Source organism: Ursus arctos, unplaced genomic scaffold, assembly GCF_023065955.2.
Source record: "Ursus arctos isolate Adak ecotype North America unplaced genomic scaffold, UrsArc2.0 scaffold_27, whole genome shotgun sequence".
Lineage (NCBI taxonomy): Eukaryota > Metazoa > Chordata > Mammalia > Carnivora > Ursidae > Ursus > Ursus arctos.
In genome coordinates, this window is record NW_026622952.1 from 16,221,828 (window position 1) to 16,248,389 (window position 26,562).

Below are 26,562 nucleotides of genomic sequence, written 5' to 3' on the forward strand. Positions count from 1 at the left end.
AGGACCCTCCTGCCTTTCGTGGACAGAAGAGGAACATGGTCAGTGACTAGTGTTTCCTGGGATGTGATCACCCACTTAGCCCAACAGCAAGGATAGAGTTTTAGCAGGAATCAGCCATTCCAGAAATGCATGTATTTCCCAGCCAAGGCAGGACTTGGCCCCTTCCTGGTTTCAGTTACACAGGACAAGGGCAGAAGTCCATTATCTTTAATGCACTTTGCATTGGGAAACCCCCACCATATACAAAATTGTGATAATGAAAATGGTCCAAAAGCCCTCTTGGCAGGTCTCTAGATTGAAATAAAGTGCCTGGAGCACATGGCTCTGGAGATAGTTCTGCATGAGCTCGCCATTTTAGTCAGTGATGTCTGCTCAAGGTTTAATTGGAGGATTCTTGTAGGCAGATTAAAATCACACTGCCATTCCTATAGGACAATGTGTTTATTGGCAACATAATACTGGAAGATACAATTTAACTTACAGACCTTTGTATCGCTAGCAGTATCTGCTGATATTCTTCTGCCACCCAACAGGTTATAACGTTTGGTTAATGTACACAACTAATGAATCATTGAACACAACAACAAAAACTAATGATGTACCATATGCGGGCTAACTGAACATAATAATAAAAAGAAAAAAAAAGTCAGGGCAACTTGGCTCTATCACAGAATTCCATATTCAACTTGGCATCTCTGACGGAACCGTGAAAGGCATCTCCAGAAGGGTTTATCTGTAGAATGCTTTCCAGCTAAGAAAGTGTTCTGCACATCAACACATGTATAAATATAAGCTCAGCATGAGTGCCGGCAATCACGTAGCTCAGTAGAATGTTCCAGTGATTTCAAACATGCTCTGTTTCCGCACACCATTTTGAATGCTGTCACAGCTGTTGGTGAGTTGTTTTGGTTGGTTTATGCTCTGAATATCACTGGTGACTACTCTGGTTTGCTCACCACCGCAGCTCAATGCGATGGCAAATCGTGCGGCAGGGAAAGGCTACGAGAACGAAGACAACTACTCCAATATCAAGTTTCAGTTTATCGGGATAGAGAACATCCATGTCATGAGGAGCAGCCTGCAAAAAATGCTGGAAGGTAAGCCATTTCCTTCTGCACAGCATCAAAACATACCGTGAAATGTTGTAATGTCAAGGGCAATAAGATAGTCTTGTTTTTAATTGTTTTTATGATGATACTGTTTATATAGGTGGGATACGTCAAGAGGAGAATATCGTATTGCAGGGACTACTTAAACATTTAAGCTTTCTCTGATTTTTTTTGTAAGTGTCATGGGGAAATGGTTTTTTACCTGGTTAGCAAAGTCAGGCACTGTCCAGTGCTTCGTATCTAAGATAAAAGTGCACAGGAGTATTTTTTCTTTCTCCCTCATGATATTAGTTTGACCCACATTCAAAGCCATTTAGATAAAGCAGTCCTACATATAAAGCAGTAGCCAACTGTGTTCATGTGTGGAGATGAGGTGTATAAAATGATTTCGAGCGGCCGAGTGTCCCTTAGAAGGGAGGGTGTTGGAGGACCTGATGCTCACTTCTCAACGGCGGCAACCACTGCAGTGCGCCTGCGCGGTCATCGCTTGCGCACGCGGCGAACCCCGCCCCACCGCCCCCAGCACCTTTCACCGCAGGACGCGGACACACAGGCTTATGGGGGAGGAGATTACAAAGATGGATTATGTAATGTACAACAGCCATTCTTGTGGCCAAACCAGCCATAAGCTGATGAGCAGAAATTCTGCATTTCAAGCAAAACCGGCCTCACTTATTGCTTAAGCTCCGTGTGATTGTAAAGGTGCGCAAGGAGGAATCTCTTGCCACAGCCCACGACTTCTGGCTCTAGTGGGAACCGCAGAGAAAGGGGGACGCAAAACCCTTTGCTTTGTACGATGGGGTCCTGGAGAGGCTGTGAACGCTGTGCTTGCACTCGGAGTGAAGGCCCTGGAAAGGTGGAGCTGAGCGCGAGGACAGTGGGCTGTGTGAATAGGAAATGCAGGGTGGAATGAAGGAGGACAAAGAAAGTGCTGAATTCCTTTTTTCTAGGGGTACGTACACATTTGCTCTCAGTTAGTAGGCAGTTCTCTGCTTCACGGGAAGGACAGGAGTAGTGAGGACCTGCGGATGGGGCTGGAGGACCTTGAGTGGCACATTCCTGATTTCCATTCTCATCCTGATTCCCTGGCTCAGCTCCCTCGCTGTGAAACTTGCAACCCAGTGGTCACCTTCACTGGGCTGTTACCTGCCGTAAAATGAGAGGCTTGGACTAATCATTTCTCCGGGTCCTTCCAGCTGTGTCGGGTCTGTGACTCTACAATTTGATGCCCCTGGTTGCAAATATCTGAACCTTGGGCATTTGAATGGTTAGAAGAAATCTCATCCTGCACCTGAAAAAAATCACGGCCCCAGAGAATCTCCATCTTATTTTCACTTGAAATCTGCCATGTCTCAGGCCACTGTAACGATACCTTGGGCATGACTGATTGAGCATTTTTTTTTTTTAAGATTTTATTTGAGAGAGAGACAAAGCTCAAGCAGGGGGAGGGGCAGAGGGAGAGGGACAAATAGACTCCCTGCTGAGCAGGATGCCCTCCTGCATCCAGACCTCAGGACCCTGGGATCATGACCTGAGCGGAAGGCAGACACTTAGACTGAGCCACCCAGGCGCCCCTGATTCTGGAGATAATCATGGGCAGTGTGGCCGTCCCTGCTATAAGCTGTGCTTTTTAGGTGTCAAAAAATCGGACTAGCTTTGTACTGTTATTAAAAGAGTAGTCTAACATTAGTCTGAAGGGTGGGCATCACTGTCCGAATCATTAGGAAACATTTAGGTTGATATGCTTCATATTTGTCATTTAGTAATTTCATAAGCTGACTTGTGAGAACATACATTTTCTTCAGTGCAGAAAGTGGCTCTTAAGAGTTCTTACAACCTCTCCCTCTGACTTCGGTTTTGGAATTAGCATTTATTTGGTCTCTTATTAGGAGCCATTCCCCCTGCCCTTCTACCTGTGGTCTGACTCTCTTCTTCTAAAGGACAGCAAACTGACCGAGTCCTGAAGGGCAGTCTCTGTTACATGAGGGATGACAGCAACTGGACGTCACTTTTCAGCCCTCTGTCAGTGCAGTAAGCAAGGGCAACCTTCCGGATGCCCTTCAGGGAACTTGACCAATGTTTGACTATCTGTTTTTACCAAGTAAATTATAAACCACTTTGTGGAGGCTCAGCTGATGAAGTGATGCAATCAGACCCACCTTCTCGGGCTTTTCCTGCTTCCAACAGCTGTCCTTGGCATCAAAGAGATCGGAAGGCTTGTGCTGCTGGTCACTTGGTAGGAAGAGGGACAGTGCATTTTTATTCATGGTTATTATTGTCTTCGATTTTTTTTTTTTTTTTTACCACTGTTAAGATAATCAGAATAGATTTTGAATAACAGAAAAGAAAAATTGTTTGCATTCTGGCTCTGTCTGTGAGCAAGAGCTGCAGGATATTTCATCAGAAACTGAAATTTAGGACCAAGTTCACATCCAGTATAGGTCCTTTTATAGAGCCCTCTTCATTGTAACTTCGATTTAGAAGTCCTAAAGCAAGTGTTCGTACCTCCCAGTGGGGTAGTGTGATGCCTTCCAGTTATTTAGCAATGTTGTAATTGGTTGTTTTCCACAGTGCTTTCCCTTTTGATCATATAATGTTTTTCCCTCAAATAATAAAAGGATGCCCTATATTTTCTTTTTTTTATTGGAACAGTCAATAAGAAAGCCCCCATTTCTCTGCCATGTGGACCTCTCCATATATGCTATTCACAACGTGGCAGGTTATTTTTTCAAAGCATAACTCTCCAGTTCTAGAATCTAGTATAATACATTAAATAAATAAATAAATATACATATATATATATATATATATATATATATATATATATATATATATATATATTTCTTTCCTTAAGTAGGCTCCACACCCGGTGTGGAGCCCAACACAGGGCTTGAACTCATGACCCTGAGATCAAGACCTGAGCTGGTATCAAGAATAGGACACTTAACTGACTGAGCCACCCAGGCATCCTACAAATTTAAAATATTTTTATATTACATATTTAATTTAAAAGTTTTTAAAAAACACACAATTCCCAGGATCTCCTAACAAAGCAAGACTTGAGCCTAGTACCTTCTATCATGTTAGAGCACTCCTCATTGATTTGTGGGTATGGCATTGGACAGGCTCACAGATAACCACCCCACATAGTAATGGTGTTATAACATCTACAGGGTGATTACTATGTACCGGACACTGTTTTAATTTTCTCAGGTGCATTTATTCAAGTAGTCCTCATAGCAGTCTTGTTAGAACTATTCTTTTTTTTTAAATTCAGTTAGCCAACATATAGTAGTACATCATTAGCTTTTGATGTAGTGTTCAGCGATTCATTAGTTGCATATAACACCCAGCGCTTATCAGATCACATGCCCTCCTTAATACCCATCACCCAGTTACCCCATCCCCCACCCAACTCCCCTCCACAACCCTCAGTTTTTTTTCCCGGAGTCAAGAGTCTCTCATGGTTTGTCTCCCTCTCTGATTTCTTCCCCTTCAGTTTTCCCTCCCTTCCCCTATGGTCCTCCATGCTATTCCTTATATTCCACGTATGAGTGTGAAACCATATGATAATTGTCTTTCTTTGATTGACTTATTTCACTTAGCATAATACCCTCCAGTTCCATCTATGTCAATGCAAATGGTGGGTATTCATCCTTTCTGATGGCTGAGTAATGTCCCATTGTATATATGGACCACATCTTCTTTATTCATCTGTTGAAGGACATCTCGGCTCCTTCTACAGCTTGGCATTGTGGACATTGCTGCTATGAACATTGGGGTGCATATGGCCCTTCTTTTCACTACATCTATATCTTTGGGGTAAATACCCAGTAGTGCAATTGCTGGATCATATGGTAGCTCTATTTTTAACTTCTTGAGGAACCTCCATACTGTTTTCCAGAGTATCCTCATTTTACAGATGAGGAAATTAGGTGCAGAGGCTAAGGAACTCATGCAAGCTCACAACAGTAGATGATAGAACCAAGATTTTCAGTATGGATCCAGATGTCACACTTCTAACCACTTGGCTTTATGGCCTCTCTAGGTAGCCGGTTGGGTAGAAAGTGCCCTAGCCTAACAATCTGAAGATCTGGTTTTAGGTTCTTGCTTTATAGTCTCTGAATAAACTTGAACAGACCTCATTTCCTGTATTTGTAAAACAACATTACAAATGTATTGTCTCTAACTTATAGATGTATTGAAAAGATTCCTTGCAAACTATAAAGTGCTTTCTTTCCAATGTAAGGTGCATTATGCTTTCTCTTAGGAAGCAATACTGCACTTAGAAGTAAGCACTGAATAGAATGGGTAAGTTAGTGGGCTATAGATTAGTTCAGTCAGCCAGACATATATTTGGTAGGTCCTAGGCCTTTTTATGGGTAATTTTTCTCCATTTCTTGATATTCAAGAGACATGGAGTAAGACAGCACAATTTCAGAGGCATGGAAGTGCTTACCTTGTGATACGGTCAATGTCCACTCAGCAAAAGTCCATCAGAAATAATTTAATAAGCCACCTGTCAGGTCTTGTGGACGTTTTCTCAGCAAATTTTTTCACAGAGATACAAACCTCAGCCTGATGGCAGGTCATAAGGGAATAGGTCCAGAGCACAGGAAGAAAGGCTAGTGTCCATTCAGCAATTTGGGCAACACTACAGTGAAGAGCTGTTTGAAAGGGGCTAGAGTCAATGCAATTGAAAAGACTGAAATCTTTTTAGGGTCCCCCAAAGTGTAACCACGTTTGTCATACCCCCTGGAATGGTGGCATTGACAGTGGAGAAATTTTGTGGCAAAATCAGGTGGCCCCAGAGATCATATCTGATCTGCACTTCTGTGTGAAGGTTCTAAGGCTGATTATTCAGAACCTTCATTGGGGGGCGCCTGGGTGGCTCAGTTGTTAAGCATCTGCCTTCGGCTCAGTTCATGATCCCAGGGTCCTGGGATCGAGCCCTGCATTGGGCTCCCTGCTCCGCTGGGAGCTTGCTTCTTCCTCTCCCACTCCTCCTGCTTGTGTTCCCTCTCTCGCTGGCTGTCTCCCTCTCTGTCAAATAAATAAATAAAATCTTAAAAAAAAAAAAAAAAAGAACCTTCGTTGGGTGTAGAAAGGACAGTTGAAAGCAGAGAATTTTGAGTATGTCATGGGAGGCGGTAGGTATGATGGTTACCTCTGGTCTCCCTGCCAAGTTGCCTTGGGCACAGCAAGGTCTAGAAAGGAGCAGTCCCTAACACACCCAGCTCTGAGGGTTCCATGAAACACTTCTCTCTGCTCAGAGTTAAGGTTGCGGCTCTCAGTTCAAATGTCCCTTTTGTTGGAGACTTTCTTGCTCACCTCATGTCTTTATGAGGTGATGGCTAACTCAACCTGGAAACAATGGAGCACTTCAACTCTTTATAGATACGCAGATTTAAGTTTTTCATTTTAAAGTATTTCCTATTACATTGCCTACAAGTTGACGAAATTCTACCAGATAGGAGCTAATAAAAGGCTATAAAAGTTCATCTTTTTTCTGTTCTCTGTGTTTGGACTTTTTACCACTACTGATTTCCTCAATTACTAACCCGTTAGATGAGACAGCCAGCAAGACCTGGTTAAAAATCTGGTTATTGTCCTTCAGAATTTAGCAGTAAGGCATGGTTTTCTACACAGAAAACCTAATTTCTCATTTAAGTGGAACTAGATAGCTTCACATATGAGGTTTTTCGAAGAGCATTCTGCATGACCAACAGACCTGTCCTGTCAGGCTTTACTAGTTATCAATTCATGGTCACCTGGAGGAGAGAAATGGCTCAAGAGCATGTACCTTGCTCTCTGTGGGGTTGTAAGAGGCTGTAGAATGTGGCCGATAGAGTGCGGCGTGGGATCAGCTGATCCGGACAAGCATATCCTAAGCACGAAGGCGTGGAGGAAAAGGGCATGCCCTGGGAGGGGGGGTAAGTGCTGTGGACGGGACTCCAGCTCAATTATTTACTGACTGTGTAACCATGGATGAGGAGATAGTAAACTTCTTTAAGCCACCTTTCCAGTCGGCACATTGGGAGTGTCTGATCCCCGATATGGTAGAGAACAGATGCAGAGCAGCAGGCACGATCCCTGCTTAGAGTAAGTGCGGAGTCAGCCGGGGCCACCAGAGTTCTCTCAGACGTTCATCTGCGTGTCAGATGGTTACGGAGAGTTTTCTACACGCTGGGCATCGGGTAGAAAAATGCTTCTTCATTCGTTAATACAAAATGAAGTACTGATTTTGATGTAGGGCAGAAATCGTGGGCAGGAAGAAAGATGATGCTTGCTTATTACTGAGGGTGATCCCTGGGTAAGGCGGATGGTCCAGTGTTTGAACTGGATGTCAGAGTCAAGGACTTCGTCTCTAGGTGATGTTGTCAAGGAGAGGACAAGCAAAGTGATTTAATGAGAGAGTAGTGGCTATTTTCATCCTACGTAAGCTGTCCGTTGACATTCACGGAGACAATTCCAAGATTAATTTCACCCTTAGAATGATGGTTTTATATTTTGTCAATCATCACGGCTAGTTTTCGGATAGCTAGGGCATTTCCAAACGATTGCTTGTTGAAGACAGTGCCTCCCATACAACTAAAGATAGACACGACACATAGACACAGTGACCAGGCGAGCTGCTTTTCCGTAAGGCTGGAGTTGGGATTTGGCAGTTCAGTATTTCCTTGTCCGCGACAACAGTAACGTTTGAGATTTGGCGGGAATTTTGGTCCTGGCAGCTTTCTCAGCAGATGTGTCGAGCCCCCACCGGCTCCCTCCCCTGCCGCCTCTGCTGCTTATCTCACCGCTTCAATTATTTGCTGCCACCATGTTCATCTTCCTTGATTCCAGGGCCTTCTCTCCAGTGCCTGCCGCTAATACTTTATAGCCACCCCGACTTCCGAGCCTCTCAGCATTTTCTCCCGGTCTAGACTTCTCTCTTTCCGTTTGCTTTCAGTTTCCTATTCAGACTTTAGGCCTTACCTTCAGTTAACTTCCTGTTCATCCTGGCTCAGTTTGCATAGTGACTCCATTATTCTCTATTTGTAGTAGAAAACATATGGTAATCGGAGTCAAGGAACTAGATTCCTATCACAGTGTCCTTACTGGGCCGCTTGTGTCTGAAAAATCAGACCTACTGTAGATGGGAGGTTGTGTCAGTTCATTGGGAGAAAACTCCCAAGCCCCAAGCTTATATACATAGATGTAATTTAAACGGGCACATATATATTTTTATTTACTTGCCACAAATGGCGTTTTTAGACACAAATTCATATGCAAAGCTAGTACATGGCGAGGGCATTCTTTTGTGAACCTGCTGCTTGATTTCCTTTAGGACAATGGCAATTCGTATTCCTGGAACGCGTGTGTGTACATGGATTGATACACGCATTCATGTTTATTAGTAGCTGGACACACACGCACATGCTTATGCATATGTGTGCTTGTGTCACTGTTTTCTGTGCTATTACGCAAGCAGGGCTAACACAGGTATGAAGAACTTAGGCTTGATTGCACCTTACCAATTTTGTATGATCATCAAATTCTTTACAATAAAACAAGGCTGGACAAACATGGATTTCATGGCATGATTGGATAGCAGTTCCAGAAAATAGCACCTCATGGACGAGGCTGGAATTGTTTTAAAGAATCGTCACTACTCTTGTTGGTGTCCTACGGAGAAGCTAATATGCAAAGCTCTCTAGTTACCGTAGGGTTCTCTAGAAAGAGGGCCCACATTGCTTGGCCTGGGGAGGGAGGGGCATACCACTAGCATTAATAAGTTGAATACAGTTCATGCAGAGCTCGGAAGTTCGTTCCGTGTCACCATGGTGGGCTCTAAGTAGGAGGCAGACCATAAAGCAGGCTTAACCAAACACCTCCATGTCACAGGCCATCATAAAGCCTCTTTGAATTGCTTCACCTCCTACGATGTTCACTGAAGGGAGATCATGATCCTTTTACCAGTTCTTTGAAGATCATTTCACTGGGGTTGGCGTTTTGACTCCAAAATGGGAAATGGACAAACCAAACATCAGCAGAACTCAGGTGGCTGTCAGGCTGGTAATTAAGGGAGGGCCGTGAACTCTTCAACTTTAGTTCTTAGGAGACGAGAAAGAGTGATCCCCCGGGGCTCAAACGGAGACTGTCTTTGCATCCTCCCTGATCCCACCCAGCGACCCGTACCTGAAGAAGTGAGATTGGTGTTAGGAACTCTCGAAAGAAGATCATGTAAGGCTTATTTTCTTCCAAGTAAATACCCTATATCCTCCTGGCCTATAAGTATCTATCATTTCTTTTTTTAGTGTTATCTCTATATATTTATGGGATATGGTTACCCTTTTACGTAAAACAAATATTGTTAGACCTGGGCATTAAACTCCCACGAAGTACGATTCTCTGTGGCATATGCCTCTGATGTCAGCTGAAATGAACTTCGTTCAGCAAAATGGTTTGTAAATATTGGTTTGGGTTTGGCAACAAGAGTGAACAAATCAGTATTTCTGCCTTATCCTGAGTTTATCCAAACAAAGCCACCAGTTTTATATTTAAAAATGCAGGCACTGATTGTTTGAGTCTCAAGTGGTCCCCCATCTGTCCGTGTGTATTAATCATCTGCAGGGCTGTTTGCTTCTACCCGGCCACTGAGCATTTGGTGGGAGAACACCCTCGAAGCGGTTACCTTGCTTGAAAACCTGGTGAGGTTATTTTACTGAACGTACACAGCTTAAGTGTTCCTGAAAACACAAGTGTTCAACAAGGAGCGGTTCTCAGTGTGGGAAGAAAGGAGCTGGCCTGGCAGGAGATACAGCAGCTCGTCTCCTTGCTGAGTGAGCTAATTGAAGAGGGAAGCACTGGAACATTCTCTCTGGCAGTACATTTTGGGGCCTTGTTTCTGTGACCTGTCTGTTCCTTTCTTGCTTTTGGCACAGACCATCTCCAGGTTAGCTGGAAAGCCTGGTGTCTTTATTTTTAAACTTGCTGTCATTTCCATACCTTGCAGGAAGAGAAGGTGAAAAGGATCATTTGTTCTTGGGCTGAGCTTCAGGGTTCGGGTGCCAACATATCCCTCAGGCTCCCTGGACCTTTTGAAATAAACAGGAATGCCAACTAGCCCTAAGCCCTATAATAACAACCAGAAAGTTTGGCCTATTTAGTTAAAAAAAAACAGAACTGTTTGCAAGGTAATGTTTTCTGTGGAAGATTTAAAGGCATCAGTGGAGTCCTGAGACCCTACGTGGTGGAATGTGTGTATTTTAGGATTAAGTTGAACACTTTGGGTCACGGCCTGGGGTTAAACAAAAAGACCAAACAGCAGGCGCCCAGGGAGTGGCGAGAGGTCCCTGGGAGTGCCGGAATTTCAGGCGCTTCCCACCGGGCTGTGTGCACCGGCAGAGGCGAGCCTGCCCCCTGCAGGAACCGAGTGGTACTGCTGGGCAGTGTCACGGGAGGGAAGGCAGGGCTTGCCCAGTTGTAACTGGAGGCCGTCCTGCCTTTGCATCAGGTTCCACAGTCTGTCTTCAAACTGGGTACACACACCTGTGCTCGCGGGAAGACTTAGGAGGTGCACCCCAGCTAGCCGGCTCCACGGCATCGACTTCGATGTACCCTCCTTCCTAAGGCTGCCTGCTGTGCCTTGGAAGGCCCCTTGGCCCAGGCGGGAAGCCATCCCTCCCTTGCCATTTCCCCCTCCTAAATGCCCTTTTGCCAGCTTTACAAAAGACAAACACACGCTTTATCGCATCCTCAGTCTTACTATGATGTGTTATTCCAGGGCGCATGAGAGAGTACCTAATTTGAAACATTACTGCAGGGGTACATGTGCAGAGATGTTCGAAGACTGCTGATCAGGTTAATCTTCCCGGAACAGTCTAAACCGCTGCGCTCCCAGGGAAGTGTAACGGAAGTCACATGTGTGGACGACATTTGTAATTTTACATTTTCTAGGGGCTGCATCAAAAAAAGTGAAAGGAAATGGGTGAATTTTCATAATACATTTATTTAACTCGATATATCCCAAATACTATCATTTCAACATGTAGTCATTACAAAAACTATTAGATATTTTTTATTCTTTTTTTCATACTAAGTCTTTGACATTTGGGATCCACTTAGCACTCACAGCATTGTCTCTGTTCACACTCGCTCCATTTCAGACATTCAGCAGTCACATGTGGTTAGCGGCTACTATGCTGGACGGCACAGTTTTGAGTGATACAGTGTGTAAGCTTTAAGCTGATAGCAGGTGGGAGGCAAGGAGCATTTAGAGTGGTTCGTGTTTGAATTACAAAAAAATCATATAACTGAGATCGATAGACATTGCTTAAGAGCACGGACTTTGGAGTCAGACTGAATCCCAGCCTCACTGCTTATCAGCTGGTGACCTTGGACAAGTTATTTAACCTCTCTTTGCATTGGTTTCCACTTTTATAAAATAAGGATAATAATAGTACCTTCTTTGTATGATTGCTATGAGGATTAAAAAAACTATTGTGTAGAAAGCGCTTGGAGGGGCATCCTGGTGGCTCAGTCGGTTAAGCATCTGCCTTCAGCTCAGGTCATGATCCCGGGGTCCTGGGCTGGAGGCCCACATTTGGCTCCCTGCTCAGCAGGGTGTCTGCTTCTCCCTCTGCCTGCCGCTCCCCCTGCTTGGGCTCTCTCTCTGCCAAATAAATAAACAATATATATGTTTCTTAAAAAAAAAAAAAAAAGAAAGAAAGAAAGCACCTGGAGGAATGGCTGGCACCTGCAAGTACTATTTAAGTTTTGCTATTATTATTTCTAGTAGTAGTACCATTTCTAGTTAAACCCACCAGGGTAGCCATGATGTGGTGGCAGAAACTCTAGGCTTCTTTGTCAGAAGACTTGGGCTCTCCTGCCATTGGTCACTTTGTGTTCTCATCTTTCTAAGCCTCAGCTTTGAAGTCGGTGTGAATGAGTCTGTGTCTCCTACCTGTCAGGACGCCGCGCTGCGTGAACATATAACAAAGCAGAGCTCATAGCTACCATTTCTGCATCTTCTATCTCCCAGCGTAATGTCTATGTATTACCTCATTTCACCCTTCAATGAACGCTTTGAGGAAGGGGTCGCATCCGCATGGCACACTTGAGGAAATCAAGGCTTGGTAACAAGCCCCAGGTTGCATGGTTGGGGGCACAGAGCTGGAATCTGGATGCTAGAAGATACGGACTCTGAAGCCCATGGCCTTGAGCAGTACCACGTGCTGTTACCCCTGCACACATCATGACTGTTACTAAGATGTACAGGTTAGTTCACATAAAGCTAAAATCTAAGTGAAACATGGAGGCCTTCCCATTTCCCCAAGATGTCAGATTAAATACGAAACACCCTCTGGTAAGAACACCTAGAAATGCCAGATAAATGTAGCAAACATTTCCTTAAATGAATAACTGAACGTGTAAGCAAGGCGAGGAATAAGCCATCAGGTCATGGAGACCACGGGGAGACACCACCGCACGTCCACTAAGGAGGCGGGAGTCAAAAAGCCAAGTGATAGCAAGTGTTGGTGCAGACGTCAGAACACTCGCGCGCTGCTCGGGGGCTGGGACCTGGTGCGGCTGCTGGGAAGACCGCGCCTCTGGCAGCTTCTCAAGTGGTTAAACCGTGTGACCCAGCGAGGCCACTCCTAGGTATGTCCCCACGAGAAATGAAACATGCTTCCACATAAAACTTGCACACGAGTGTTCATAGCAGCATTATTCGTCAGAGACCAGAAGTAGAAAGAAGCCAAACGCCCATCAGGTGGTGAATGGATAGAAAATGGGGCGTGTGCATCCCACACGCTGCAACTTGTATGAACCTTGGGAACATCATATTAGGCGGAGGGAGCCACTCACAATGAACCACATGTTGTATGATTCAGTTTATATGAAGTATCTGGCATAGACAGATCTATAGAGAAAGAAAGAAGATTAGTGGTTGCCTAGGGCCGGTGGGAGGGAAAATGGGGGTGAGTGCCAGTGGGTTTCTTTTAGGGGTGATGAAATTCTGAAATTGAATATGGTGATGGATACACAACCGTGAATATACTAAAAACCATCATATACTTTGAATGAATCGTACTGTAAGTAAATTCTACCACAAAACTTAGAAAAGGCGCCAGAAGGGAAGGGTTGGGGGAGGGGAAAAGAGAGGAGGGCATTGCCTTTAGGGAAGGCTGAGGGCTTCAGATATTGTTTAAATTTAGCTTTTATTTTTCAAAAAATGTTGCCATTGTAGAGGGTTTTTTAAAAAATCAAATAGTTCTACGTTTTTAACAAAAACAAGAGCGAAACCTCAGTCCTCTTCCCCAGCTATGCCCACTTCCATTCCTGCTCCTCAGGTAACCGCTTCTCCGGTAACCTTAGGCCTTGGCCTCCATGTTTCTAGCGTCACCAGAGTTCACTGCTGTTGCTTGATTTTTCCACTTTGTGTAGGGTCTGCCGGTGTCCCTCTGTGGAGAAGGAATGATGGCTTTCGTACACTCTCTACCCTTCACATCCCTCATCTGCCTCAGGGAGTTAAATCACAATATCGATTTGCTCCTTATTCAGTATGTACATTATTATTTGTAAGTATGCTTTTCAGCTGAGGCTTTTTATAGAAGTCCTCTGGTTGTATTTCCTTTCTGGAACAACTTCCCTGACATTGGGAAAGTAGGGAGTCCGCACTGCTCTTCAGAGGTAAACGCGGCTGCTTCCCTTGGCCTCCCAGGTTTCCTGCAGCTGTCTGTGCTGAATGTTAACCTGGCCCCGGAGAGGGCAACGTGGGACTCCCGGCTGGGAATCAGCTAAGACGACCGGCCAGCCCCACTGCAGTGGTTAACAGGATTTTTCCCCCCAAGCTGCCAGAAGTGTAAACTCAAACACCTCAGGAAAGTGATCCATGTTACGTTTTGTTGGAGCCTTCCATTGTCCTCCAATTCAGCCACATTAAACTTCACTTCAGATTACTGTTCTGCTAGATCGGGTTCTTGGGGTGTTGATCCTGCATCTTCTTTTCTCTGTCTCTTTGCTCTTACTTGAGAACACCGTGCCTTGGTGTGTTGTCGTTTTTTATTCTCTGCAGTGAAGTTTTTCTGTGGGATTCCACACAATTCTAGAAGTGTCGCTCCTGAGCAGTTTTTGGCTTGCTTCTGCCGGGTAGTCCAAGACTCCAAAAATTACCAAAATGGTAATTTCTCAAGTAGGGGATCCTGCACATAAGGAAAAGATACTTGTGGATCCCAAACACGTATGAGACTAGACCTAGGGTTTCAACATCCTCAGGATAAATTTTTAAAATTTTTTTTTATTTTCTCAGGATAAATTTTTATTTTCCTCACGTGGAGTCCAGGCATTCTGGTCATCACCCTGAGGCCACAAGTGGATTTTTTTTTTTTTTTAATGGCTCCGTTTGATACAGGGAATCTCTGTTCCATCTCCTGCCTCACACAGGCCCAAAGTTTGATCGTGCCTGTTCCAGTTATACTTGGTGTACTGGTGTGTGTATTCACCCACTTCCCCCTGCCCCCTGCTAAATGATAAGGGGAGTGGTAAAAAAAAAAAAAAAAAAAAAAAAACCCCACAAGAGACAGAAGGAGAATGGGAGAGGAGGTGGCAACAACAAAAATTTCAATGCTGGAAAATGGATGGATGAGTAATAACAAGTTAATTGACTAGACAAATGCTGAAATTTCTGGTGGGAATGTGAGAAACACAGAAGCAAGTCAGTCCCACAGACCCTCAGGAAGCTCCAGAATGAAGCATCAGTTTCCTCTGAATCAGGAGGACTGGTTGAATGTTTGTCCTTGGATACCCGGCCTCCTCCCTCACCTGTGCTGCCCAGTGAAGGCTCTTCCCTCGCCTTCATCAGTGATGAACTCTCTGGAAAGGCTGACAAGAGAGACTCTGGACTCATAGACAGCAGGCATAGCTGGAAGAGGGGGCAGGAAATACCAGGCCAAAAAAGGAGGCGTTAAGTAAAGGAGCATGGAAGCAGACTACCTGTGCTTCGCCTCCCAGCTTTGCTCTGAGCGCACTGACATCCAGTCTTACTGAGTCACTCAGGTGTTTGAAAGGCCCTCCCTGGGGCCTGCAGCCATTCCGCGAGAAAGGACTTGCTGATCCTGGAGTTTGGGGGTTCAGACCAGGCACATCTCACACAGCAAAGCCCCACAGTTAAGAGACTTGCTCGTGCACCCCACACTTCCAGACACCTTTCAGTGTCCATGCTTACCTATTAATGGACAGAGATCACCGCACACTCGAGGAAAGCCCACCGTGGAAGATGGAGATAACACGCACGCACATACACACGCAAGCAAGGAAGTGAGCATAATGAATCTAGAAAAAACCGATTCATCCAGAGAGTAGAAGAAATAAAAACTACTGGCATTCATCACCTTAGAGAAATAACAATGGCCAAACTGAAAGCTTTGGCGCTACCAGGCGTTGGCCAGGATGTGGGAGAAAGGACTTCTCCCACCCTGCTGCCGAGGACGCAGACTGGGCCAGCTCCTGTGGAGGGCACTTGGGCGATTCGTGGTTAGGAGTCTCTGACCCAGCCCATTTCACTTATGGAAATGCGTGGACAGGGAGATTTTCCACAGGAGACTGTAGACAGATGTCTTTTGAGGCACGGTTTGTAAACATTGGAAAAGAAGAACCAACTACGAACAACAGTAGATGAATGACTAATCATATACATTCATAGAGTGGAATATTATATGCTTGTCAAGTGAGTGAAATCTGCTTATATAATAGGGATGTCTCAAAAATAAAACGAAGGATAAAACAAGTTGAAAAGGCTGTAAGTGTGAATGAGGATAATTAATAGTCATGAGGGCTAACATAAAACCACATATAAAATAACTCTCTGATGGGCCATTATCCCTTTACAGCCAAGGAAACTGAGGCACAAGTAAAGTGTCCACGATTACACAGCTAGGACGTAGTGAAGGGGCGTACACCTGCCCGGCAACGTTCACAGACTGCAGGTGGGAGAGCAGGATAACACAGGCACATGGAACTCTATTTGTAATGTTTTTTCTTTGACGGATCTGAAATAATGGTGGCCAGTCTGAGTGTCCGTTACATTATTTTAAAACCTTTTATATGTTCCAATGTTTCACAAGTTAGTACATTTTCACGACTAAGGAGACCCTAAGCTTGCGAACAGCCGCTGCTGAGTGGTGGGGGCCGCGGGGCTGACCCGCAGAGCCGTCCATTCTATGCATCAGTCTGTGTATTTTCCCGAGCTTCAGCAAAGCGCCTTCCCTGTACTGTTCCGCGTGTGCTTTATCACGGCTCCTGGCTGTGTGCTCCCCTGCGGGGGTGTGATGTGGGTGGGAGGGGATAGCACTGTAACCTCAGACAAAGGGACAGTGCTCGGGAGTCAGAGCCGGGCCAGAGAGAACTCCCTTTCTCAGCTGCTTATGAGGTCACTGGAGCTGTGCTTCCCGTTCCGCAAGGGTTTGGGATTTTGCCTGAACATATTTATAATACGGTTTTCTTAAGTAGGGCCTTGTGCTGGGAAATTTGGTGTTATGTCCTTCATCACTGCTGTCGTCTGTGACTCAGAATTTAACTGCATGTGTTTTAATGTGGCTCTTACGTTGCGGGAAATGAGAGTGAATCCTCTCACGTGGCATGTTTGAGGAAAGCACAGCCAATAAATATTGTAATTAACAGTTACTCTATTCCAAAGGTACAATACTCCCCCCCCCCCAAGGTTTTACTTATTTGAGAGAGAGAGCGAGAGAGAGAAAGCTCAGGAGCACGAGCAGGGGAGGGAGATAACAGACTCCATACTAAGCACAGAGCTGGACCTGGGGGGCTCTGGGGGGCTCTGGGCTTGAGCTCACCCCCCTGAGATGACAGCCTGAGCTGAAACCAAGACCAAGAGTTGGACACTTAACCGGCTGCACTAACCAGGTGCCCTCAAGTGTGCAATACTTTTGAAGACTTAAAGTTGAATCTGGGAGGTTAGAGTTGGAAGGACACTTAGATATAATTTAATACACCTTCCCTATTTTAAACATGATGAAATCAAGGCTCAAAAAGCTGAAATGACTTGTGCAAGACTATACAGCTACTGACTGACAGCACTGGGAGTCGGAGAAAGGGCTCCCTAGTCCTGCATGTATCACTGCATCACAGAATACAAGAAAATAGACTTCAGCAAAGTATCTATGGAATATTATTTGTCATTAATTGATTTATAGGATTCCTCAACACTGCTTCACAGCTAAAAAGCCCATATACTTTGGAATGTGGTATTTCTGATAGTCAGAACACTAGCTCTAAAGCTTTTACATTAACAAAAAGTAAGCTCTAGAGCTGAGATTGCTTGTGATAATATGGAAGTGTTGACACACCTGCCTTAGTTGTGTAAATATAGATATTATGATTCTAGCTGACCTTTATCTTCAAAGGGAAAACCCCTAACTTGATGCTGGAGAAGACATTCAGGACAGGATCTCATTTTTAAGTTCACAGGCTTTACTCCCAGTGGGTGGGGGTTGTTGGCAAGGAGAGTTGGAGTATTTCCTTCAGAGAGGTTTAGGATAGTTCGGTTTTGTGTTTTCACAGTGGTCCTAAACTGAAGTGGTTGGGTGCTGCCGAATACTAACTGGGCAGGTGCCGGGGTTCGTTACAAGAACTTTTCTCTGTAGGAAAGTTCCATCTTTGCTGGAAGGGTAAATAGATCTTCTATGCTGGACCTTTACTGTGGTCAATGATTCTCATTAATATTGGGGTTTAAACTTTACAAATATAATACTTCTGAACAAAGGCAGCATCCCCTATGACCAGAGAAGGTAGAAGAGCCTTACTTGAAGTGGTTCAGTAGAATCAATTTTAGTAAGTACGGACATTTACCCTGACTTGACTTCTTCCAGCAAATACAGTGAAGGAATCATTAACAGACTACCTGCAAATATGAGCATATATAAAGGAAGAGATTGTCTTTATTTTGCTTTCATCACATGATTTACCTTGCAGTGTGTGAACTTAAATCTCCCTCCATGAGTGACTTTCTGTGGGGACTGGAGAACTCGGGCTGGTTAAGGCACATTAAGGCCATCATGGATGCAGGAATCTTCATTGCGAAGGTACGTGGTAAGGGCAGAGCAGCCTGCGAACTCTGACTTCAGAACGGAGATCCTGTTTCCTCCCCATTTGCTGAGGCTGCCATGCAGTAAGCCGTGGCTCACCGAGTGGGGAGCTGGCTTTGCAGACCACAATGTCTGGGCTCTCAACATGTGATTTTTGCTGAAGAGAGGACAGTGCTCTGTTGATAGTATGCCAGCACAGCAGGAAATGGTAAAACATTTTCAGAGTATTCTCTCTTCAGGTAGGCTTGGTCCAAAATGGAGGAAGGAATTTTCTAGAGGAGAGTACCTACATCCAAATGTGTGACACTTCAGTGACCAAGGCCGGTCTTCTATAATTGTATTTCTGTGGTGTTGGTTGTGATCTCTCCTCTCTCATTCATGACTTTATTTGGGTTCTCTCTTCTTTTTAATACATGTGGCTTTATCAGTATATTGATTCTTTCAGGAAAAAACAGCTCCTGTTTTCATTGATCTGTTCACTCAGTTGTGTAAATGCGTGCAGTTCACTAAGTTCTTAGTGAACTGCAACTCCTTTGCCATGATGGTGTAAACGAGTCATGTTTCCAAACCTGGTTGGTAGGTTCCCTTCTGCCACGGGAACAGTCTTGCTGTGACTTTCATGTAAGCAGGTTTTGGGTGCATTGCCTATTTTGTTTCTCAATGTTTTTTTTGTTGGTTCTGTTTTTATAAATCTTAGATTTACACCTAAAGACAACCATGTCTTTTCTGAGGATGTGGTATGTTCCCCTTTATTAGATAATTCATTGATTTGCCAAGTATTTATTTAGTGCCAGGCACTTTTATAGGTGCTGAGCACGCAATGCCAAATAAACCAGATCAAGGCTCTTCTCTTACAGAGCTTGCTTTCTGTTATGGGACACAGAAAATGAATAAATAGAATTTCTGGTAGTGGAAGTGCTATGTTGCAATCTCTACCATGTTTCCCAATTTGTGTTTCCTGCCAGGACACTCAGCTAAAAATTGTGTGTGTGTTTGCAGTAGCAGATACAAAATTCTTTTCTTTGAGACTTGCTGCTGTAATTTTTACCTTGTTTTCTCTTCCTTCCCCCATCCCTGGATCCATTACTTGACTACTATCCTTTTGTCTCTAATTTCATAGTTTTACTACATAAAATTTTTGTGTCTTTCCCTTTTTGGAAATGATTGAGACCAGGAGCAGCTGCAGAGTTTCAGTATCGGAAAGGTCTTAAGGTGGAAGCCAAAGGGGAGGGTTGAAGGGTTCTGGAGAGGTTTGCTCAGGAATCATGCTTTTACTGTAGCACATGGGCTTTGTTGCGGTGGTTTGGAGGGTGGCTCCTGGGTATAATGGGAAGGAAGAGTTTTGGTTGCCAGCACCAAACCACTCCTTGGCTCTACCCTAACTGGATGGGGCATGAACACTAAATCAGCTGTTTTCAGTTACTTGCTTTTTTTCTTCCCTTTTCGTTCTGTAGGCATAAAACCAAATCTCGTTCTGATGAGACATTTTTCCTTTTTCCTTTCTCTTTGCTGATCCTGTATTTTTTAGGCAGTTTCAGAGGAAGGGGCAAGCGTGCTTGTTCACTGTTCCGATGGCTGGGACAGGACTGCGCAGGTGTGCTCAGTGGCCAGCCTCCTGCTGGATCCGCACTACCGGACCCTGAAGGGCTTTATGGTGAGTGTGGCTGCCGGGCTTCTCTCCCATGCAGGGCCTTGAACAGAATGGACCTCTCTTTGGCAACTATTGGCAACTTTTTTCCCTCTCTTTGTAATTTTTCTCTTAGTAGATCAGCAAGATTAAAGGGGAAAAGGTAGAAAATGGTCTTGGAGTAAAGAAGTGAATTTCTGGGATATTGGAACCAATTCAGATTGCTGCTGTTGAATGTGAATTTGGGGGCAAATATAAAATATATTTAATAGTCTGTAAAATAGTGAATTTTATATACATTATTTGCTCATAAATATTTCAAGTTTGAGGTAACATGTGAACATGTAGTAGAAAACACTTTTCAGAAAAAAATATTTGAAGAAAAAATTTTCTATCTTGTGCACGCAAAGTCCTTGAGAGGAAAAACGTATTTACGAGTTTGATTTTTTAGGCAGTCCTGCACAACTCTGGCTGAGAGTATTGAAAAGTCATTGTTCTCTGCTTTGTTGAGATTATGAGCACATCCTTTCCTAGATTTGCACTTTTTAGGTGTGTGCATCACAGTGTGACGCGTTACTTCTACCTGCAGAGTAGTTGTGTAGTTGCTGGGATGGTGCGGCTTTGGCCAAGCTGAAGCCCTGTCTTAACATGCCAGCAGGGGCCTCCTAGTGACTGGAAGGTTACCTGGTTCTGGCCTCTGGCCCCATGATTGGGCAGAAAGTGCTTCGGGGGCCCGACTCCCTGCTAGGGAGGGATAGGTGCTGACAGCGGATCCCGGACAGGATGTCTCCACTGCTAGATCTCCATCCAGTAAGATCAGCTGACACTCTGGGGACCAGAGAGAAGAGGCAGAGGCAGGTTTTCTTCACGGGCTTTTTCTTTCTTTTTTTTGAAAGTGTCAGAGAACTTCCAATTCCCTGTGATAGCACGGAGACGTCGGAGTGATACTCCAGCTTCAGACCCCTCCCCTGGACTGAGGTTAGGAAGGCTGGATTCCTTCATTTCCGTTTGGAGAGTGGAGGGTTTCTGGCTCACACACTCCTTCACGCCATCCTCTACCACCACGGAATCTTTTTGATTCGCCTCATTAAATTTACGTGTTGTCAAGGGCAAACTTCAACCACTCCATATTTCTTTAAGGGAAATCTCTGGCCATTTTAAAGCATTGGTGATAGTGATGGGATTGATCTCTATTATTTGATTCTATTTAAAATCTAGATAATTTGAGATTATAAACTCGTTACCCCAACCAATTCCAAAGCAGGGCTGAAACTCCTCAATTATGTCCCCAACACCTATCATTTTAGGATTTTTCTAATGTGTAATAAAGATCACAGGAAAATATTCCCAATGGTTCTTGTAAGGAGGTTAGTATTTGATATACTGGGATCTGTTGTTTAAGAGATGGGCTTTGGTGTAGAAAGAGCTAGGTTATGAGGTGGCATCAACCACATCTTAGCAGCATGAGAAGTATTTAACCTCTGTTTCAGTTTCTCCTTCTGAAAAATGAGTGATCATACTTGTCTCACAGTGAAATGAGATTATTATGAAGCAGTATGAACAGTGTTTCCTAGAAAGCACGCAGCGGGTGCTGCTGTTCCCTTTTCGTATATCCGTTCCCATTTATTCTTCCTGTGATGACCTTCAGCTCTGCCCTTCTGCTCTGCCTCTGCGTTGTGGACAAGGACTGGGCATTCGCTGTAGCACCTGAGGACCGTGACTTCTCCAAGATCCTTTGAATCCTTCAACGTTGTTGGCTGGGGTCTCTTATTTTTCCTTGTTTGCTTCTCTCCATAATATTTATATTCTTTTTCTGTGTAGGTATTAATTGAAAAGGACTGGATTTCCTTTGGTCATAAGTTTAATCACAGGTAAAAAAAAAACAAACTTAAAAATCTGTTGTTTTGAACGTATAGGATAAAAAAAATCTGTTTCTCAAGTTTTCAATTGAGTGGGGAAAAATAGCCTTATTTTCTTTGTGTATCTTATTCAAAAAGCTGAAGCTGTATACATTGTGTCACAGATAAATGAAGTTCTACTATCTCGTGGCAGTTAGCATCTCTGAGGTAGAGGATATGGACAGAAAGGACATGGAAATGGACAGACAAGCTATATAACTGTTTTATGAGGAAGCCTTTTTAAAAAACTACCAAGTTGAGTAGAACTGAAACTTTTGAGACGTTTCCAGTTTCTAATGTTTTCACTGTTGGAAAAACTCCTAAAGTGATCTTTGCTCACTTCTGTCCCTGAAGTTGGTTATCCACTGCTGAGCAGACGAGGTTCTGTACTGTTATTTTGAACCTGATGGCACCCAAATCACCCTTTTGGATTCTAAAATTCACATAATGGTGTAAGAGACTAGGCATTCTTCATTTAAAAACCCATACAAGGGGCACCTGGGTTGCTCAGTCAGTTGAGCATCTGATTCTTGACCTTGGCTTGGGTCTTGACCCCAGGGTGGTGAGTTCAAGCCCTATGTTGGGCTTCATGCTGGGTGTGGCACCTACTTAAAAAATTAATACAAATGTGACAGAGAAGATTCTGATGTACTCTTGAGAAACAAAGATGGGAGATACAAAGGTATGTGGGAGTCTGGGAATATGAGAATTGTCACATGGGAAATAAATTACGTGACAAGTTTTAACATTGCTCTAGAAATATCCTGAGAAACTTGGGAAACCACAATTTTTTTCAAGTTGTCTTTCTTCCCTTCCAACATAACAGTGCAAAAGCAAAAAACTCTAACACTCCCACAAACTGTTAATTAAATAAAGTGGAAGATTTACTTCAAAAGTCCTGAAGTACTTTTGAAACTTGAATTAAAGAATGCTCTTTAAAAACAGTGGAAGATTTACTTGAAAAGTCCTGATGTACTTTTAAAACCTAAAGAATGCTGTTAAAAAAAAAAATGTTCTTTTGCCATGGAAAGTTCCCTTGAATTCTATCTCTTGCACTAATGCTTTCTTTTGTAACTGTATGTCCCTTCTCTAGCCCGACCTTCAGTACAAAGTTTCTCTTGAAAGTGGGATTTAAGAGGTTAATTTTTTCAACTTCTGCACCCCAGGTCTATAAGGCTTATCTAGAAACTAAGGTTTCTTTGGTGATCGTTTCTGCATTTATAGCTTTGTAAACAAAAAACCCCAACTTGCTGTAAAGTCTCTAACATTTTGTTGTATAGATATGGCAATCTAGATGGTGACCCAAAAGAAATCTCTCCAGTTATTGATCAGTTCATTGAGTGTGTCTGGCAGTTAATGGAACAATTTCCCTGTGCCTTCGAGTTCAATGAGAGATTTTTGATTCACATTCAGCATCACATTTATTCCTGCCAGTTTGGAAACTTCTTATGCAATAGCCAGAAAGAGCGACAAGAACTCAAGTAAGTGTTTTGCTGTTTAATTTTTATCTAAGGATTTTGTGACTGAGAATTTCAGATGGCATTTTAAAATTCTGGAGACTATTTTAGCCACATGTCTATACTGACAGATTAAAGTTATTTTCTTTTTCCTGTCATCACTTCACAAATGGTTTAATGTCAGCAACTGACAAAGGTAGCCACAAGCTCATTTGCCCCAATGATAGCCACAGACAAGGTGGGAGACTTGATGCACTCGTATTGAAAGGAAACCTCCTGGAGTCAGAGAAAATGAGTTTTGCATTTAAAAGGAAAAAGCTAGACATCTTCAGTGGATATACTCTCCTAATAAGAACTGCAAATTTAACTGGGAAAGCAAATTTGAAACTCAAGTCATTCTTTTATTCAGATTAAAACCGTATTATTTTTATCCAGGAGGAAAGTCAATGATATGTAGAATTTAAAATAAATTGCAAAGTCAAAAACTTAACAGCAAAGTGCTTTATGAACTGCAATGAGAGAATGGTTTTGAAATTTTCATAAAATGATTTTAACTGTGGTGTATATAACCATATCAGATTTAATTTTGGAAATATCAGTTCAAGTAAAATGGACTTTACTGTTTTTATAACAGTCTGAACAGAAAGAAAATGGCTTTTTCTGGTGGATACTAGTTTGTTTTCTCTCAGGAACTTCAAGAGTGATTCCTGGTAAATGGTAAATGATGAAAAAAGTAGCAGAGTGCTTCCTTCAAGCTCACCTGTTTTCCTAGAGTTTTGTGGTTTGCTGTAATGGACCAGTCACTTTAATGGTGTCTGCTTGCCTTTGGATCCTGGCTATTCCACTCACTATGTGTCTTTGTGACTATGTGACTTTGAGAAACTGCTCTATCTCTCAGCCTCGGTTTCCTCATCTGTACAATGGACAGATCTCGGAGTTCAGTGAGGACTGGATGAGAGAAAACAGGTGAAGCATTTAAATAGTACCTGGCAAATAATAAAATCTCCATGACTACTTGGGGAAAAATTTCCCCCAAATTACATAGAAGTTTCATTTTACATTCAGAGGAATTAAACATCTTGTCCAGGCCAGTACAGATAGCAGAGAAGCTGAGACTATTACAGTGCCCTTCTGCTATATCATGAAGACACACACACAGACTGTAAATTTCCCTGCTACAGAAAAGGGACACTGGATATTCACCTAACAATTATTTGTCCCTTTCCAGTTTTAATATTACATATCTACAATTTCTAAGAGCCAAGATAGGTCATTTGCAGGCTTCTTTTCTTTATAACAGAATTCAAGAAAGAACATACTCTTTATGGGCTCACCTGTGGAAGAATCGGGCCGACTATATGAATCCTCTATTTAGAGCTGATCACAGTCAGACCCGGGGAACCCTTCGTCTCCCCACAACGCCGTGCAACTTCATGTACAAGTATGTAAACCTCTAGGACCTTACTAAGTATGCTTATGAACTTAGATTCTGCCACTGTTTAGTATTTGGAGGCCAAAGCATATGGAACACTGAGCCTCAGAGCCTTTTTTGGACACAAAATACACTAAAGGAGGATGCTTAAATATCTGATCTGGTATTTTTGCCAGTGTCCCCCTCCGTCTCCTTTCCCCTACATATGGAATTCTCTTTAGAAGTCGGTGTTTTGTAATAATGACACTAAAAATGGAAGTTCCAATATTATTTAAAAGCAAAAAGAGGGAGGGAGGGAGGAAGGAAGGACGGACGGACCAAACAAACCAAGTGTCTTGTAAGTTAAACGTGGAATCACGAGTTTAGATAGTGATCATGACTTAGCTTACCTTCTTTCTCTGCTGAAACTCGGCCTAGTGCAACTACTTCTCTGTGGAGATAAATTATTTGAAGACTGTATATGTTGGGATGGGGAGAGCAGGGTGGCATCCTACAGATTCTGTTAGAGCTCTACATTGTATTTTATCCTTTGGCTCCTCTATGTGGAAGTTGTATGATACGGAAGGATGTCTCAGAGGTCAGCAAAAAGACAAACTTATGCAGAAAAAACTGAGAAACCACATTCTTTCTCCCTATGCACCCCCAAAAACATACTTAGTGCTTAGTGGCTTCCTCTATAGTTTTTTTTCTCCTCCTCAATTTGCTTTTGTTCTTAATTATTTCATTCTAATTATTTCCCCAGAATTTTAAAGAATATTAATTGTCACACTGGGAAAAAAAGCCATAAAACAGCAGTTTTGAGAGCTGCTGAGATACAGTGCAATTAACTGTATTGCTCCTAATTTGTTAGTAACAGCCAGTCAACAAATGTTATGGAGTCAAGTACTATTTTAGGCACTATGGATAAAACAGTGAATGACTTATTAAACCCTGCCCTCAAAGTACTTTTCTAAGGAAAGCATGGATCTACAAACATCCCTGTGATAATACTATTTATTCTTTGCAATCCAGTATGCTTTATGGGGCAGGATTAAAAAAAGGAAGATTTATTGCAAATGGAAATGTCAATTTTTGGTGGTTAAGAAAAAAAAAAAGCCAAAACCCTCAAATCTACAACTCTGAAAGATTCTAAATGTTAATATAATCACTAATCTTCCAAGATTAGTTCAAAACTAAGAGCCATTTTCTTAAAAAAGAATATGGTAACATGTGCTACTTCAGTCTACTTTAGCAAGATACAGGCCTTCTTACCCGGGACCACACGTACAAGTAGACTCACCATGAAAGAAATTTACTGACCTAAGAAAAAGACAGCAGCAACATGAAATCATGACCGTAAGTAAGTGTCGTCTTTGAGCCCGGAATTCGTGATCATTAGGACTTTGGGACTCTGGCATGACAGATACCTTCGAAGACTTGAGGGAGTGACTTGACAGACTGTGATACGATGGCATCCTAAAGCTCTGCCATGTTTTGCAGGTTTTGGAATGGGATGTACAACCGCTTCGAAAAGGGGCTGCAGCCCCGACAGTCCGTTACGGATTACCTCATGGCAGTGAAGGAGGAGACGCAGCAGCTGGAGGAGGAACTGGAGGCCCTGGAAGAAGTAAGATACGCTCATTCTCGTTCATCTACTTTGTGCTTATTTCTTGACAACCACTGTTCCGTGAACGCCTCTCATGACTCAGGATACATGAAACGCAGCAACATAGCCCTTTCATATATTTAGCTAAGTGGACAACCTGAACCAGAACCTCACCGAGCGAGCCCCCAGAGAACCGAAGCCCCAGCCTAGGCACTTAGTCCATCTAGACGTCTGGTGTGGGGCTCACTCACAGGCTTTGCTGAACTAGTCGGTTGTTCCTACAATAGGTCAGGTTTTATTTATTTCTCTTATTTGAGAGAACGAAAATGAATTCTTTCTGGAGAATACATAAAAAAATAGGATT

General features: G+C 43.2%; 1 protein-coding gene across 1 annotated transcript in view; it reads left to right on the plus strand.

Annotated features, from left to right (window-relative positions):
* MTMR7 (myotubularin related protein 7) overlaps positions 1 to 26,562 on the plus strand; it is a 102,689-nt gene that overhangs the window by 72,693 nt on the left and 3,434 nt on the right. The window contains exons 7-13 of the mRNA XM_044387546.3: positions 965 to 1,097; positions 18,087 to 18,196; positions 19,728 to 19,853; positions 21,648 to 21,697; positions 23,005 to 23,205; positions 24,482 to 24,622; positions 26,093 to 26,219. Coding sequence (XP_044243481.1) covers positions 965 to 1,097; positions 18,087 to 18,196; positions 19,728 to 19,853; positions 21,648 to 21,697; positions 23,005 to 23,205; positions 24,482 to 24,622; positions 26,093 to 26,219 — 888 coding nt within the window. The remainder of the gene's footprint in view (positions 1 to 964; positions 1,098 to 18,086; positions 18,197 to 19,727; positions 19,854 to 21,647; positions 21,698 to 23,004; positions 23,206 to 24,481; positions 24,623 to 26,092; positions 26,220 to 26,562) is intronic.